This window comes from Myxine glutinosa, chromosome 5, assembly GCF_964187855.1.
Source record: "Myxine glutinosa chromosome 5, kmMyxGlut1.1, whole genome shotgun sequence".
Taxonomy (NCBI): domain Eukaryota; kingdom Metazoa; phylum Chordata; class Myxini; order Myxiniformes; family Myxinidae; genus Myxine; species Myxine glutinosa.
The window spans coordinates 200,319,653-200,334,247 of NC_136265.1; the positions used below are offsets into that span (position 1 = coordinate 200,319,653).

Sequence of the window (14,595 nt, forward strand, 5' to 3'; positions counted from 1 at the left end):
CCGCAAGCCGTTCGCTTTGGACCAAACCATTTCATGTAAATAGAGGGGGGGGATTGTCACCGTACTCGCAAGCCGTTCGCTTTGGACCAAACCATTTCATGTAAATAGAGGGGGGGGATTGTCACCGTACTCGCAAGCCGTTCGCTTTGGACCAAACCATTTCATGTAAATAGAGGGGGGGGATTGTCACCGTACTCACAAGCCGTTCGCTTTGGCTTTGCGAATGGACCAAACCATTTCATGTAAATAGAGGGGGGGGATATAATTTTAGATATATATATAGTACGGGCATGCCCTAGTATGTTAACAACCAAAGTTGTCCAGGTTTTTTTGGAACACCCTGTACTTCAATTGAAATAAAATAATGATTGTAAAGTTCGTTTAAAAAAAAAAAACTTCTGGAACTGTAGCGCTATTGATGCAGTGTCTTGTACACCACCTTGTATAACCAGTGTGACACCACCTTGTTTAACATGTCAAAGTACTGCAAAACTGGAGGTTCTTGGAAGTGACAAGAAGGCGATTTGTGTTGTACAGCGTTCAATTATATAATTCAATTTTAATACAAATGAAGATTGTAAAGTTCGTATAAATAAATAAATTCTGAAATTTACCGACATTGACGCAGTGGCTATTACACCACCCTATCTAACACATTACATTAGTTATTCGTGCCTGTTGTATGTGTCCTTTATAACGTCCTTAAAACAGTACGTTTCCTTTTTGGAGTAATTTTCAATATTGTTTGACTGCCAGATAGGGAGACAGAGTAAAAAAAATATTATCTCGCTCCTCTCTGCGCATGTGCAATCGGGACAAATCGGGAGTTTGAAAACGGCCTCTAACATATATCTTGTGCACTGTGGTTGCAGGTTGCAATCAAAATAATAGACAAGACTCAGTTGAATCCTTCGAGCCTGCAGAAGGTGAGTTGGCACTACTTGCACCAACTGTGCTATTATTTACAATTGCCGAAATGATCGCTGTTATTTGTGGGTGCCTAAATGATCACTGTTATTTGTGGGTGCCTGAATGATCACTTATTGGTGGGTGCCTGAATGATCGCTGTTATTTGTGGGTGCCTGAATGATCACTGTTATTTGTGGGTGCCTGAATGATCACTGTTATTTGTGGGTGCCTGAATGATCACTGTTATTTGTGGGTGCCTGAATGATCACTGTTAATTGTGGGTGCCTGAATGATCGCTGTTATTTGTGGGTGCCTGAATGATCGCTGTTATTTGTGGGTGCCTGAATGATCACTGTTATTTGTGGGTGCCTGAATGATCACTGTTAATTGTGGGTGCCTGAATGATCGCTGTTATTTGTGGGTGCCTGAATGATCGCTGTTATTTGTGGGTGCCTGAATGATCGCTGTTATTTGTGGGTGCCTGAATGATCGCTGTTATTTGTGGGTGCCTGAATGATCACTGTTATTTGTGGGTGCCTGAATGATCACTGTTAATTGTGGGTGCCTGAATGATCGCTGTTATTTGTGGGTGCCTGAATGATCGCTGTTATTTGTGGGTGCCTGAATGATCGCTGTTATTTGTGGGTGCCTGAATGATCGCTGTTATTTGTTGGTGCCTGGATGATTGTTGTTATTTGTGGGTGCCTGAATGATCGCTGTTATTTGTGGGTGCCTGAATGATCGCTGTTATTTGTTGGTGCCTGGATGATCGCTGTTATTTGTGGGTGCCTGAATGATCGCTGTTATTTGTGGGTGCCTGAATGATCGCTGTTATTTGTGGGTGCCTGAATGATCGCTGTTATTTGTGGGTGCCTGAATGATCGCTGTTATTTGTGGGTGCCTGAATGATCGCTGTTATTTGTTGGTGCCTGAATGATCGCTGTTATTTGTGGGTGCCTGAATGATCGCTGTTATTTGTGGGTGCCTGAATGATCGCTGTTATTTGTGGGTGCCTGAATGATCGCTGTTATTTGTTGGTGCCTGAATGATCGCTGTTATTTGTGGGTGCCTGAATGATCGCTGTTATTTGTGGGTGCCTGAATGATCGCTGTTAATTGTGGGTGCCTGAATGATCGCTGTTATTTGTGGGTGCCTGAATGATCGCTGTTATTTGTGGGTGCCTGAATGATCACTGTTATTTGTGGGTGCCTGAATGATCACTGTTATTGGTGGGTGCCTGAATGATCGCTGTTATTTGTGGGTGCCTGAATGATCACTGTTATTTGTTGGTGCCTGAATGATCGCTGTTATTTGTGGGTGCCTGAATGATCACTGTTATTTGTGGGTGCCTGAATGATCACTGTTATTTGTGGATGCCTGAATGATCACTGTTATTTGTGGGTGCCTGAATGATCACTGTTATTTGTGGGTGCCTGAATGATCACTGTTAATTGTGGGTGCCTGAATGATCGCTGTTATTTGTGGGTGCCTGAATGATCGCTGTTATTTGTGGGTGCCTGAATGATCGCTGTTATTTGTGGGTGCCTGAATGATCGCTGTTATTTGTTGGTGCCTGGATGATTGTTGTTATTTGTGGGTGCCTGAATGATCGCTGTTATTTGTGGGTGCCTGAATGATCACTGTTAATTGTGGGTGCCTGAATGATCGCTGTTAATTGTGGGTGCCTGAATGATCGCTGTTATTTGTGGGTGCCTGAATGATCGCTGTTATTTGTGGGTGCCTGAATGATCGCTGTTATTTGTGGGTGCCTGAATGATCACTGTTATTTGTGGGTGCCTGAATGATCGCTGTTATTTGTGGGTGCCTGAATGATCGCTGTTATTTGTTGGTGCCTGGATGATTGTTGTTATTTGTTGGTGCCTGGATGATCACTGCTATTTCCCGGTGCCTGGATGATCGCTGTTATATGTTGGTGTCTGAATGATAGCTGTTATTTGTTGGTGTCTGAATGATAGCTGTTATTTGTTGGTGCCTGGATGATCGCTGTTATTTGTTGGTGCCTGGATGATCACTGTTATTTGTTGGTGCCTGGATGATCGCTGTTATTTGCGGGTGTTTGAATAATCACTGTTAGTTGCGGGTGTCTGAATGATCGCTGTTATTTGCTGGTGCCTGAATATCATCTGTCATTTACAGCTGTCAAAATGGTTGTACCTCACATATCAAGAGCAAAACTATATTGTAGTATTCTGAAAGATACCAAAAATAGATATTTTCTCTGCCTGTGGCTCTTTGAACCATTGCCTGTCAGGCTTGTTGATGACTGCAGCATTCCCCCTCGATGTCGCAGTGTAGCACATGTAACGATGATGTCCTGGTTTTGTTGCAGGTTGGAGAGCCAATTATACTCATTCATGTATCAGAAACATCACCTGTGACCACGTCTGCCCTTGCTTGTTTATTACTTAAATAAGGAGAGTACATCTAGTTGCTTTTGGTTGATGGGCCTTTTTCTTTAAAAAAAAATAAAAAATAATCTATCTATAATTCCAGTAATCTCTGTGTGTTTGTTTGTACGTTTGTACGTTTGTTTGTTTGTCTGTGACCGCTGTTTCTCGACAACCACGGGTCCGATATACTTGCAACTTGCCAGGTATATTGCTGGGGACCCGAGGATGTGCCTTTTCAAGGTTTGAAATTAATCGGACAAGTACTTACCGAGCTATGGCGATTTAGCCGTTCGCCGTTCGCTTTGGCGTTGCGAATGGACCAAACCATTGCATGTAAATAGAGGGGGGGGGTTCTGTGGTCGTTGCGAATGGACCAAACCATTCATGTAAATAGAGGGGGGGGGGGGGTTCTGTGGTCGTTACTGCCACGTGGTTTCAAAGTTTTTTTTTGTTGTTGTTGTTTGCACGCATGTTTTTTTGCACCCACGTACGGGCACGCCCTAGGATGTTTACACACACACACCCCTACACAAATTTTTTTTTTTTTTTTTTTTTGGCAAGGAACGGGCACCCACGTACGGGCACGTCCTAGCTTATATATAGTACGGGCATGCCCTAGTATATATAAACTGTACATGTATGTATATACATATACAGTGTAGATTGTTGTGGGAATGCCTTCTTGGGGGTAACTTTGCATGTTATAGCGATAGTTATTTCCCATATTGCATGTATTAGAATGAGCGTGAGATAAATTAACTGTGATATCGTTGAATATGCATCGTTTTGTGTGTATAAAGCTGTTGTCGACCTTCCCCACATGTATCTGTTTAAAACCACTTTCCCTTCATACGCCTTTTAATGTTCCTACCTTTGTAATCTGTTCCATTGGACCTCACCCCTTAAAAAGGGAAGAGGAGCAAAATAACCTTTGTAATTTGTCTTTTATGTCCTTTAATAATTATTGTATAGCATTGCTTCCTTTTGTATCCTTTCCCCATGTACCAATACACTTTAAAACCGCTTGGTCTCTGGGCAAATTCGAAAGTCTCTGCTCACTATTGGTGAGTTGCACACGTCAGTTAAAGGACAGATTTGGTTTGATGGATAGCGCCAGGAAAGGACTGTGCCTGTGCCCGGTGATTTTGCTTGGTTGCTATTAGTCGCGGGCACACAGCACCAATCAGTGTGACGCATCGCCTTGCTTAGTTGTTCCATTGGAGTACGATATCGTGGTAAACAGGCCTTTGCTCAGACACAGAATGATCAAATCAGTTAGCCGTCATGACTCCTTTGACAAGGTTTGTCGGGATTCAGACTGGGCAACTGGACGAACCCGACGGCTATAACAATATATACAGTGCTTTCAGAAAGTATTCACACCTTGACTTTTTCACATTTTGCTGTGATTCAGCCTAAATATAAAATGAATTTAATTTAATTTAATTTCTTTAATCTATTACAAAATACCCCATAATTGCAAAGCGAAAACGTATTTTAAATAACTTTTACTAATTTATTGAAAATGAAATCGAAAGATCTAATTTACACAAGTATTCAGCCCTTAGAGTGAATACTTTGTAAAAACGTCTTTGGCAGCGACTACATCTTTGAGTCTTTTTGGGTATGTCTGTATCAGCTTTGCACATCTGGATTTCGGGAGTTTCTCCCATTCTTCCTTGCAGACTTGCTCAAGCTTTGTCAAGTTGAATGGGGAGCGTCGGTCAACAGCAATCTTCAAGTATTTCCACAGATTCTCAATGAGATTCAAGTTTTGGGTTTGGATCGGCCACTCAAGGACTTTCATGTTCTTGTTCTGAAGCCATTCCTGTGTTGCTTTGGCTGTATATTTGGGGTCATTGTCCTGTTGGAATGTAAATCTGAGCCACAGTCTAAGGTCTTTTGCACTCTGAAGCAGGTTCTCCTGAAGGAAATGCCTGTATTTGGCTCCATTCATTGTTCCCTCTATCCTTACAAGTCTCCCAGTCTCTGCCACTGAAAAGCATCCCCTTAGCATGATGCTGCCACCACTGTGCTTCACGGTAGAGATGGTGTTAGCTGGGTGATTAGCTGTGCTCGGTTTCCACTAGATGTATCACTTTGCATTCAGGCCAAAGAGTTCAATTTTCGTCTCATGAGACCACATAATGTTTTGTCTCATGCCTCATGCTCTGAGTCTTTCATGTGCCCTTTTGCAAACTCCAAGTGTGCTGTCATGTGCCTTTTCTCAGGAGTGGCTTCCATCTAGCCACTCTCCCATAAAGCCTAGATTTGTGAAATGCTGCAGAGACTTGTCTAGCAGATTCTCCCATCCAGGCCAAGGAGCTTTGTTGTTCTGTCAGAGTGGGCAATGGGTTCTTGGTCACCTCTCCGACCAAGGTCCATCTTGCCTGGTTGCTCAGTTTGGTTGGCCGGCCAGATCTAGGAAGCATCTGGGTCACACCATATTTGTTCCATATTATTTGTTCCACAGTTCCATATTTTTTCATTTTCTTAATGATGAAGTTCACTGCACTCTTGGGAAATGTGTGTCGAAAGGAGTCTCATAGAGAAAGGTGTGTTTCTTTCTAAATCATGTCCAATCAATTGAATTGGCCACAGGTGGACTCCAATCAAGTTGAAGACATCTCAAGGATGATCAAAGGAAATTGAATGCACCTGAGCTAAATTTGGAGTGTCATAGCAAAGGGTTTGGATACTTTTTTTCTTTTCTTTTTTGGGGATACAGAGTCGATGCTCGTGTAAGAGCTAACACAATAAACACGAAAACATGCACGGATACATAAAACGTACAATAAAGGGAGCGGGAGACGAGGGAGGGAGAGAGAGAGAGAGAGAGAGAGAGAGAGAGAGAGGGAGAGAGAGAGAGAGAGAGAGAGAGAGGAAAGCATACAAGCACAACAACAGTGGAGAACAGGGATGTCGGTAGATCTGTAGAAGGGAGAGGGCTGGGGGAGGCGGGGGGAGCGGTACACGGTATGAAGGAAATGAACATGACTCGGAATTTCAGGAAAGAAGTTGGAGATTGAAAGAGGTGGATTTGGGGTGTTTTAACAGGGGTAGAAAAGATCAACGTTTTGGATGGGGGAAGATAAGAGATGGTGGTGAACAGCTGTTTTGAAGACCTGGAAGGAGGAGTGGGATTGAAGAGAGTGAGGGGGTTTGTTCCAGAGGTGGGAGAAAAGAGGAATGAAAGAGTGAAGGTGAGCAGAGGGTCTTGATTTTGGCAGTTTCACCAGAAGAGGGTTGCTGGCAGATCTTGTGCGTCCTGCAGGAATATTTGGGGAACAGAGCACAGAGAGAGCTGGGGGAGCTAGGCTGCAGAGGAGTCGGTAGAAGGCAGAAAGACCACCAACCTGCCTGCAGTGAGCGAGTAAAAGGCCCTCAGAATCAGCTTCATCGCAGGAGATGCCAATGATTCTGAATGCTTTGGTTTCTACAGCGTGAAGGCGAGCTAGGTATGAGGCAGGAGGACCAGCCCAGAGGGGAGAGCAGTATTCCGTTGAACTGCGGATGAAAGTTTTGTATATGGTGAGGAGCACAGAGGTGTCCAGAAAGGACTTCGCATGACGGAGGATGCCCAGTCGACGACTGGCTTTGGTGGCCAGCTTGGAAATGTTGTTTTCCCAGGAAAGATCATGGCAGATGGTGACATCTAAAAGCTTGAGTGACAGAACTTCTTTGAGAGGATTGTTGATAAAGTAGATGGGAGGGTTGTCCAGATGGTCTTTTCGGAGAGACAAAGTGAGTGTGAGAGATTTGTCAGGATTGAAAAACATGTTCCACTTGTTTGACCAGTTTGTGATTTTGTCCAGGTCTGCAGAGTGAAGAGGCTGCTGCCTGCTGATCTGATGGTTGAGATATGGAGCGGCAGAGAGTGGCGTCATCAGCGAAAAGATAGAGAGGATTTTCCAGAGAGTCAGAGAGATCATTAATGAATACCAAAAAAAGCACAAGGCCCAGAACACTGCCCTGAGGAACTCCAGCCTGGACAGGAAGGAGAGATGATTGACGTGAATTGACTACTTATTGACTGGAGGTCAGCTGTGCAGCCGTTTGAGGCATTTCAGCTTTTCATTTTTAAATTATTTTGTAAAAGGAATTCAGGCTGTAACACAACAAAATGTGAAAAAGTCAAGGGGTGTGAATATTTTCTGAAGGCACTGTATATCAATTTTTAAATGGCTTTGGAAATTCACAATACTGTCGTATTTTGTTTAAGTGCGATTAAAAGCCCATGAAATATGACGGGTTAAAACAGATCATTTGACGGTGCATCCTCGTGAGCTTGCCAAAGCCTGAAGCCTCAGCCTAGTGTCAGGTGTGCTTATATCATTTTTATATATTAGATATCATGCAGATGTAATTGAACACTCGTTTTACTCTGTGCACGTTGCACATCAGTTGCCGCAAATTTCACCTCCCTGCTCCTTGCATTTATTGTTATTTTAAAAAAAAAACGTTTCTGTACACTTCCCTTGAGGCTCAGTTTGCAAGCCACCGTCTACAATTCCAATAGAAGAGACATAATTACTCTTTTATGGAAAATGTTTTTCGAGTTTATTTTATCCTCAGAAATAGACTGCAGTGAACACACATTCGTGTTAAAAGATTGGCCTTTAAAACCTACCCTTATGAAGGGGAACAGACATCTGTACAAACACACAAACTGATATTGTGGTTTATATGGTAGATGGCCTTTTGTGTATTTACTACCCAGGATGCATTTCGGTGAATGAATCATTTTGTGGGGAGGAGATGGGTTGAATAATATGGATACAGCCACAAAATATCAATCGGAAATGGAAAGAAAAACTGGAAATTCAGGAAAAGGGTGAAATCGCACTTTTTTTGATGTTTTATCGTCAAATGATCTGTTTTAACCCGTCATATTTCATGGGCTTTTAATCGCACTTTTTTTTTTCTTTTTTTTTTTCTCTCCGGCCTTGCTCCTCTCTGGCCTTGCTTCCCCAGCTCTCTCTGTGCTCTGTCCCCCCAATATTCCTTCAGGTCGCACAAGATCTGCCAGCAACCCTCTTATGGTTAAACTGCCAAAGTCTAGGCTCTCTGCTCACCTTCACTCTTTCATTCCCCTTTTCTCCCGCCTCTGGAACAAACTCCCCCACTCCCTTCAATCCCACTCCTCCCTCCAGGTCTTTAAAACAGCTGTTCACCACCATCTCTTATCTTCCCCCATCGAAAACCTTGATCTTTTCTACCCCCGGTAATTCACCCCAGAGTCCTTGCAGTGTTCATATTGTTGCGGAAATGGCCCTTAGTGGTTTATTAAATATAGAATTAGTTCAGGTCCCCTCTTAGATGTATGTTTACCATAGATCGTCTGTACTGGGATGGTAGTTTTGTGTCGGAAGGTGTAGCAGGCTGTTTTGTGTGGTGCATTGGTGGTGTACAAGAGACGGTTCCCTTTTAATTACATCTTGACAATCAAACAAGGTGCAAGTTCCATTAAGACCGGCCTCGGTTGCAATGCCATGATCGAGGCAATGGATTGACGTGAGAAAGCGCGATTGAGCGGGCAAAAACGACAAGCGCCGTCAAAAACCGGAAGCGGCGCTTGGAGGGGTCGCTGAGCACGTGCGAGGGAGGAGGTGGAAAAAGACGCATGCGCGGATGGCGTGAGGACAGGCCTTCGCGGCGGGTTCCCGCCGGAGAGCTCTCTCCGCGCGTGGTTGAGCGGGAGAAACGGAAAATCGTGCTGATCGCGTGGCCGATAAGGAGAGCGGGTGGCCGCCATTTCGCGACGCTTGATGCGTGGCCGATAAGAGGGCGGGCCGCCATTTGGCAGACTGCAGGCCCAAGCGGGGCCTTCGAATCCGGCGACTTCGGCTTGTTACGAGCTGCATTCGCCCTTTTCACATCTTCACCTCTCGTCCATCAACACCACCAAGTACCCCCCTGTCTTGTATGAATGTTGTCCAGGCCTAAGGTTTATCTCGTTAGGGTCACCCTGCGAAACCCTTAATTGTAGCTCCCTAGATAAGAGCGGGTTATTACTCATAGTTGAATTATAATGTTATCATGAACGCCTTGCTTGTTTTGTGTACCCTAATGTTCCCCCATTAAATCTGGTTGATTCGTATGGAAGTTGCCGCACTGCATTCATCTGTGTCGCATTGAAGAGCAATCCGCTCGATTTGTAATTAAAACCAAGCTGGCTACAGGTTGCGGCAGACTTCGCTCGGTCTCTGACAAACCCAACCTGTAGCGACGGGTGTCTCCCCAACTGGCAAGGCACAGGTGTAATTTGGTATCGCGATAGAGGCGCGTAACCCGAGATCTGTGTCGAACCAGCCGGCGTTGCACCCGTGGGACGGCCGTGCCGGGAGGCGCGACCCGTCACCTACAACACTGGTGTCAGGAGTGGGATTTGGACCTGGGGTGCATTTCGCACCCCGAACATCGATTGTGAGAGGCGCGTAAAGAGAAAAAACAAAACAAAAAAAAAACACGTCGCTCGCAAATTCCAAATTTGGTTTCATTTTTATTTTGAGTGGATTGGGTGTCAAACTTCGTAATTTATAAAGGAAGATGGAGTCGCAAAATGGCTGCGCGGCTCAGCAGCGTGACACGAGGTGGGAGAGAATCGGTATTAAGAGTGCAACGAGCCGCACATCACGAAGAAAACGCTCCCACCCACCGATCCAAACCACGTGGTCACAGCATGCGTCATGGCAAAATAAGCAGGACGACAATGCGTACATTAACGAGCTTCATGCACGATTGGAGGATGCCTGGGAGCAGGTGGAGTGTAAGGAGGATTATATTGGGGAGTTACACACGAAATTGCATGAGGCACTACAGCAGGCAAGTGAGGTTCAGGAAAATGAGGAGCAAAGGGAGTCACAACAATTGGTCGATGCACAGGAACGAATTCACTGGACGGAAATGGCCTTGGCCGGCGCATTGCGAGACGACACAGATTCCAGATGGGAACGAGCACGGATTCTCGAATTGGAAGGCATAGGGAATCAATTGGTGGAAAAAGTCCAGGTACTACAGGGAGAAAAGAGGAAAGTAGAGGGGAGTACCCATGAGTTGGAACAACTGAAGGAAAAGGTAAGATCCGGTGATCAGACAAGAGAAAGCCTAGAACAGAAGATAAAAAGAGGGGAGGAATACATGGAACAAGAGAAGAGCAAACTGAACAAGAGAATAGAGAAAGAACAAAGCAGAAACTCCCGGGATCGGGAGAACTTGAAAAAGGAAAGAGAGGAACACGATTTGGAATTGGAACAACTGAAGGGAGAATTGTCTGAGAAATCAAGCCAGTTTCGGGAATCAGAGTACAGAGGAAATGAACTGGCACGTCAAATGGAAAGTAGCAAGGAATACGGGAAGAGGATGGACAAAAGGAGAGAGGAAGCATGCGAAAGAGTAGAGGAGATAAGTGAGGAAAAAGAGAGGATGGAGAGTGAAATGTTAAGGAAACACACTGGGCAGATTGAGCAGATAGAAGGTAAAGCAAGACTAAAAAATGAGATGGAGTTACAGAAACACCAAAACAAAGAAAGGGAATTACAAAACAAGCTGAGGATGTTAAGTGAGGAAAGAGAGAGGACGGAGAAGGAAACGTTAAGGAACCACACTGTGCAGATTGAACAGATGGAAGCCAAAGCCAGGTTAAAGAATGACATGGATGAAAGGGTAATGAAAGAACAACGAATGAAGCAGGAGAAGGAAATCGATCAATTGAGAGAAACGACGAGATTGGAGAATGAAGAACAAAAGAGACGATGGGATACGAAACAAAAAGAATATGAATTTTAAATTGATCAACTAAAAAGGAACTACACTGTGCAGATCGAACAGGCAGAAGCCAAAGCAAGGTCAAAGAATGAGATGGATGAACGTGTAATGAAAGAACAACGAATGAAGCAGGCGAAGGAAATCAATCAATTGAGAGAAACGACGAGATTGGAGAATGAAGAACAAAAGAGACGATCGGATACGAAACAAAAAGAATATGAATTTGAAATTGATCAACTAAAAAGGAACTACACTGTGCAGATCGAACAGGCAGAAGCCAAAGCAAGGTCAAAGAATGAGATGGATGAACGTGTAATGAAAGGACAACGAATGAAGCAGGAGAAGGAAATCAATCAATTGAGAGAAACGACGAGATTGGAGAATGAAGAACAAAAGAGACGATGGGATACGAAACAAAAAGAATATGAATTTGAAATTGATCAAGTAAAGGAGAAAGCAAGGGTGGAGTCCGCAGAGATGGAAAGACTCCGGAAAGGTAACGAACAACTAAAAAGGCTCAGAGAGGAAGAACGACTCAACTGGGAAAGAAAATGGAGCCAGGAAGTAGGGCAGCACAATAATGTGGGATGTGTGACGTCATCACAGGGAGGAATGTTAGTGGTGCAGGACTTGATTGGCATCACTCGTCGAATGAAACAACAATTGGAGCAAACCCTGGTGATGGAGACATGGAGGGAGTATACGGGGTTGTTGACTCATGAAACGCATTTTGAGCAGGTCCAGCAAGTGAAGCTGACAGGCCCAGAGGAGTGTGGCGAACCAATGATGAGCGACCGGACCGATGTGACTTTGGAACGAAGCAGGTACGTGGGCATCTGCATACATGGTGCGGACGATGAGCTTAAGTTCGCAATTGGATTTGATGTTAATCAAGAGACTCCGTCCGATGGGGTGCACGTATGCGTGACACCTGAATGTGTGGATGGAATGCCTGTGGATGAATGCTGTGAGCCCATAGTCCAGTTTACAGCACCGGGGTGTGCTGTCAAGGCCGAAACGTGTGTGAGTGCGGAGCATGGAATGAGTGGTGACGTAGGAAATAGGTTCGAGGTGCAAGGGGAAATAGAAATTCCACCAGGAGCAGGCTTTAGAAAGGGGATTGTAATTTCTCCCTCAGCTTCACAGGAACTTCGAGGTAGAGCGCAGATGCGTAGCAGGCGGCGTTGGCATGCGTCACATACTCCCTGGACCCATTTTCGAACAAAAGGGGCCCAGCAACGACACCGCCAGGTGTCCCTTGGTCATCGGACCTCTCTGAGGACACGAGGGGTTCGGCTAGCTAAATGGGATTTACCTGTCTTCAGGGAATTAAAGAGAAGAGGGGGAGGCCGCTCCCCCAAGTGGGGTCTACCTGACTTCCGCGAACCCTGGAGAAAAGGAGGGGGTGGACCACGACCCCAATTGAGACGTGACCCTTATGAGCCGTGGCGGAAAGGCGGCGGGGCCATGTAAGGGGTAATGAGGGATTCCTTCCCTCACTCCCTTTCCAATGAGCCACAGAAGCAGGCCAGATTGGAAAGAAAAAAAAAAAGGGAATTCTTGACTGAAAATAATATCGAGAGAGATTGCAAATTGAGAGACTGACAGAAGAGACAAGAGTGGCACAAGTGGATGTGCGTGACTATTTAAAAAAAAAAAAAAAAAAAAAAAGTAAGAGAAATAGTGGGGACATGACAGACAGGGCGTTAAACACCCCTGCAAAAAGTGGAAGGTGTTGGATGGTGTTGTGGACTGGGTGTGTGGCACTGTGGAATGAATGACGAAGGTGTTTGGGATGAATGGCGTGATTGTGTGAATGAGGAGAGTGAGTGCGAACAATGTACCCTGTTGGTAGGAGTCTCCTAACCAAGTGAGTGTAGGTTGGGGGGACTTAGTGGATTTGACGTGGATTCTGGCTGCTGTTCCATTGTGCAGGCGGACTGCTAGGGGTAGGTGCAGCCAAGGTATGGTGGTACTGGCTGGGAGTGTGACATGGTATTGGAAGTTGGTGAGTCGGGAGGGGACACCAGACAGTAGGGTTTAGAGTGCTAAGAGAGCACAGTGCGGGGGCTAGAGAGCCACCCGGTTAGAGTGCTTGGAGAGCACAGTGTGGGGGCTAGAGAGCCACCCCTTATTTAGGAGCGCCAGAGGCGCGCTCAGGTGAACCCCGAGGTCGCTGGGTGTCCCCCACCACCTATTGGAAGCAGGCAAAGAGGCCTAGTTGTAGTCACACTCCCCAGCCAATGAGTTATGCCTGGCACCACCAAGTGAAGAAAAAGAGACAAATAAGGGCCTTGCCCAGGTTTAAAAGAATGGAACAGTGTGCCAGGTTGGGAAAAATGGGTCATTAGGATCATTGTGGCAATGGCAGGGTTTGTGCCATTGGTTAGAGCTTTAAGTAAAAGGTTAGGTTCGATGAACTCTCCTCCGCACCATTCATGTGTGACACCTGGTACGAGTCGTGTTGATGGGAAAGTTGTGAACAAGGGCCAGGTTCGGTCGCCCTCTCCAAGTGCCAGAGAAGCCACCAGTGTGTCATGAGCACACAGATAACAATTGATTAAGAAGCACACCATCCTGTCAGCTAAAAAGTGAAAGGACTTTTTAAGAAGACCATACTAAAACAAGTCGTACCAAGATAAGTCAGGCAAGGAAGGTTAAGGGTACTCTTCATTTTGCCTGGGCTGAGGTCATCACCCCCACTTGCACCCTCAAGAATGCCTCCAGACTGCATTTGCTTACCATCGGTAGAACTGTGCCACCTGCTGTCCAAGGCAGGGCTTGTTGCCTGCTGCTGCTCGGTTGTGTGCCATGTGGGCCGAAGCATTTTTGTGGGCCATGGAGGCCAAAGTGCTTTTGCGGGCTGTTGCAGCCGAAGATTCATGCCGTCTTGTGGGCTCAGTGGGCCGAAGGACTCTTTGTGAGATTAGGCCACTGGGCCGACTGAACTCACCTGGTGAGAGGCCAATAAGGCCACGAAGTAAGGAAACCCCTCTGGGGTGAAGACACAACACTGCCGGGAGGAGGCGTGAAGGAGCGAACACGTCAAGAAGCTTTGAAACTCTGAATGTCTTGCTCCGATGTGAATATTGGTGTTGAAAGTAACATTGAATGCCCTCCTGCGCAAATGCATAATTAGAATGTTAAGTATTATGCATAGAGTGTGGATGTGTTTGTTAGATTAGTGATCCGACACACTAGGATAGGGACATGCCAATCTTACTGATACTTTGCTTCTTGGAGTTAAGTGCTTGCAATGTTGTGGGTTAGAGTAAATGGGAGATTTGTGCTGTACGTTAGACAGGGCCATTCCCGCGGGCTGCCCCTAGTGGAGGCTCGGGAGAGCCTCGGGAGAAAGGTGGGGGTAGTGTTGTGGAAATGGCCCTTAGTGGTTTATTAAATATAGAATTAGTTCAGGTCCCCTCTTAGATGTATGTTTACCATAGATCGTCTGTACTGGGATGGTAGTTTTGTGTCGGAAGGTGTAGCAGGCTGTTTTGTGTGGTGC

At 45.5% G+C, this 14,595-nt stretch overlaps 1 protein-coding gene across 11 annotated transcripts in view; it reads left to right on the forward strand.

Moving 5' to 3' along the window:
- LOC137426492 (MAP/microtubule affinity-regulating kinase 3) overlaps positions 1-14,595 on the forward strand; it is a 171,778-nt gene that overhangs the window by 52,861 nt on the left and 104,322 nt on the right. For all 11 annotated transcript variants that reach the window (XM_068115071.2, XM_068115075.2, XM_068115077.2 and 8 more), the window contains exon 3: positions 873-926. In XM_068115071.2, the coding sequence (XP_067971172.2) occupies positions 873-926 (54 nt within the window). The remainder of the gene's footprint in view (positions 1-872; positions 927-14,595) is intronic.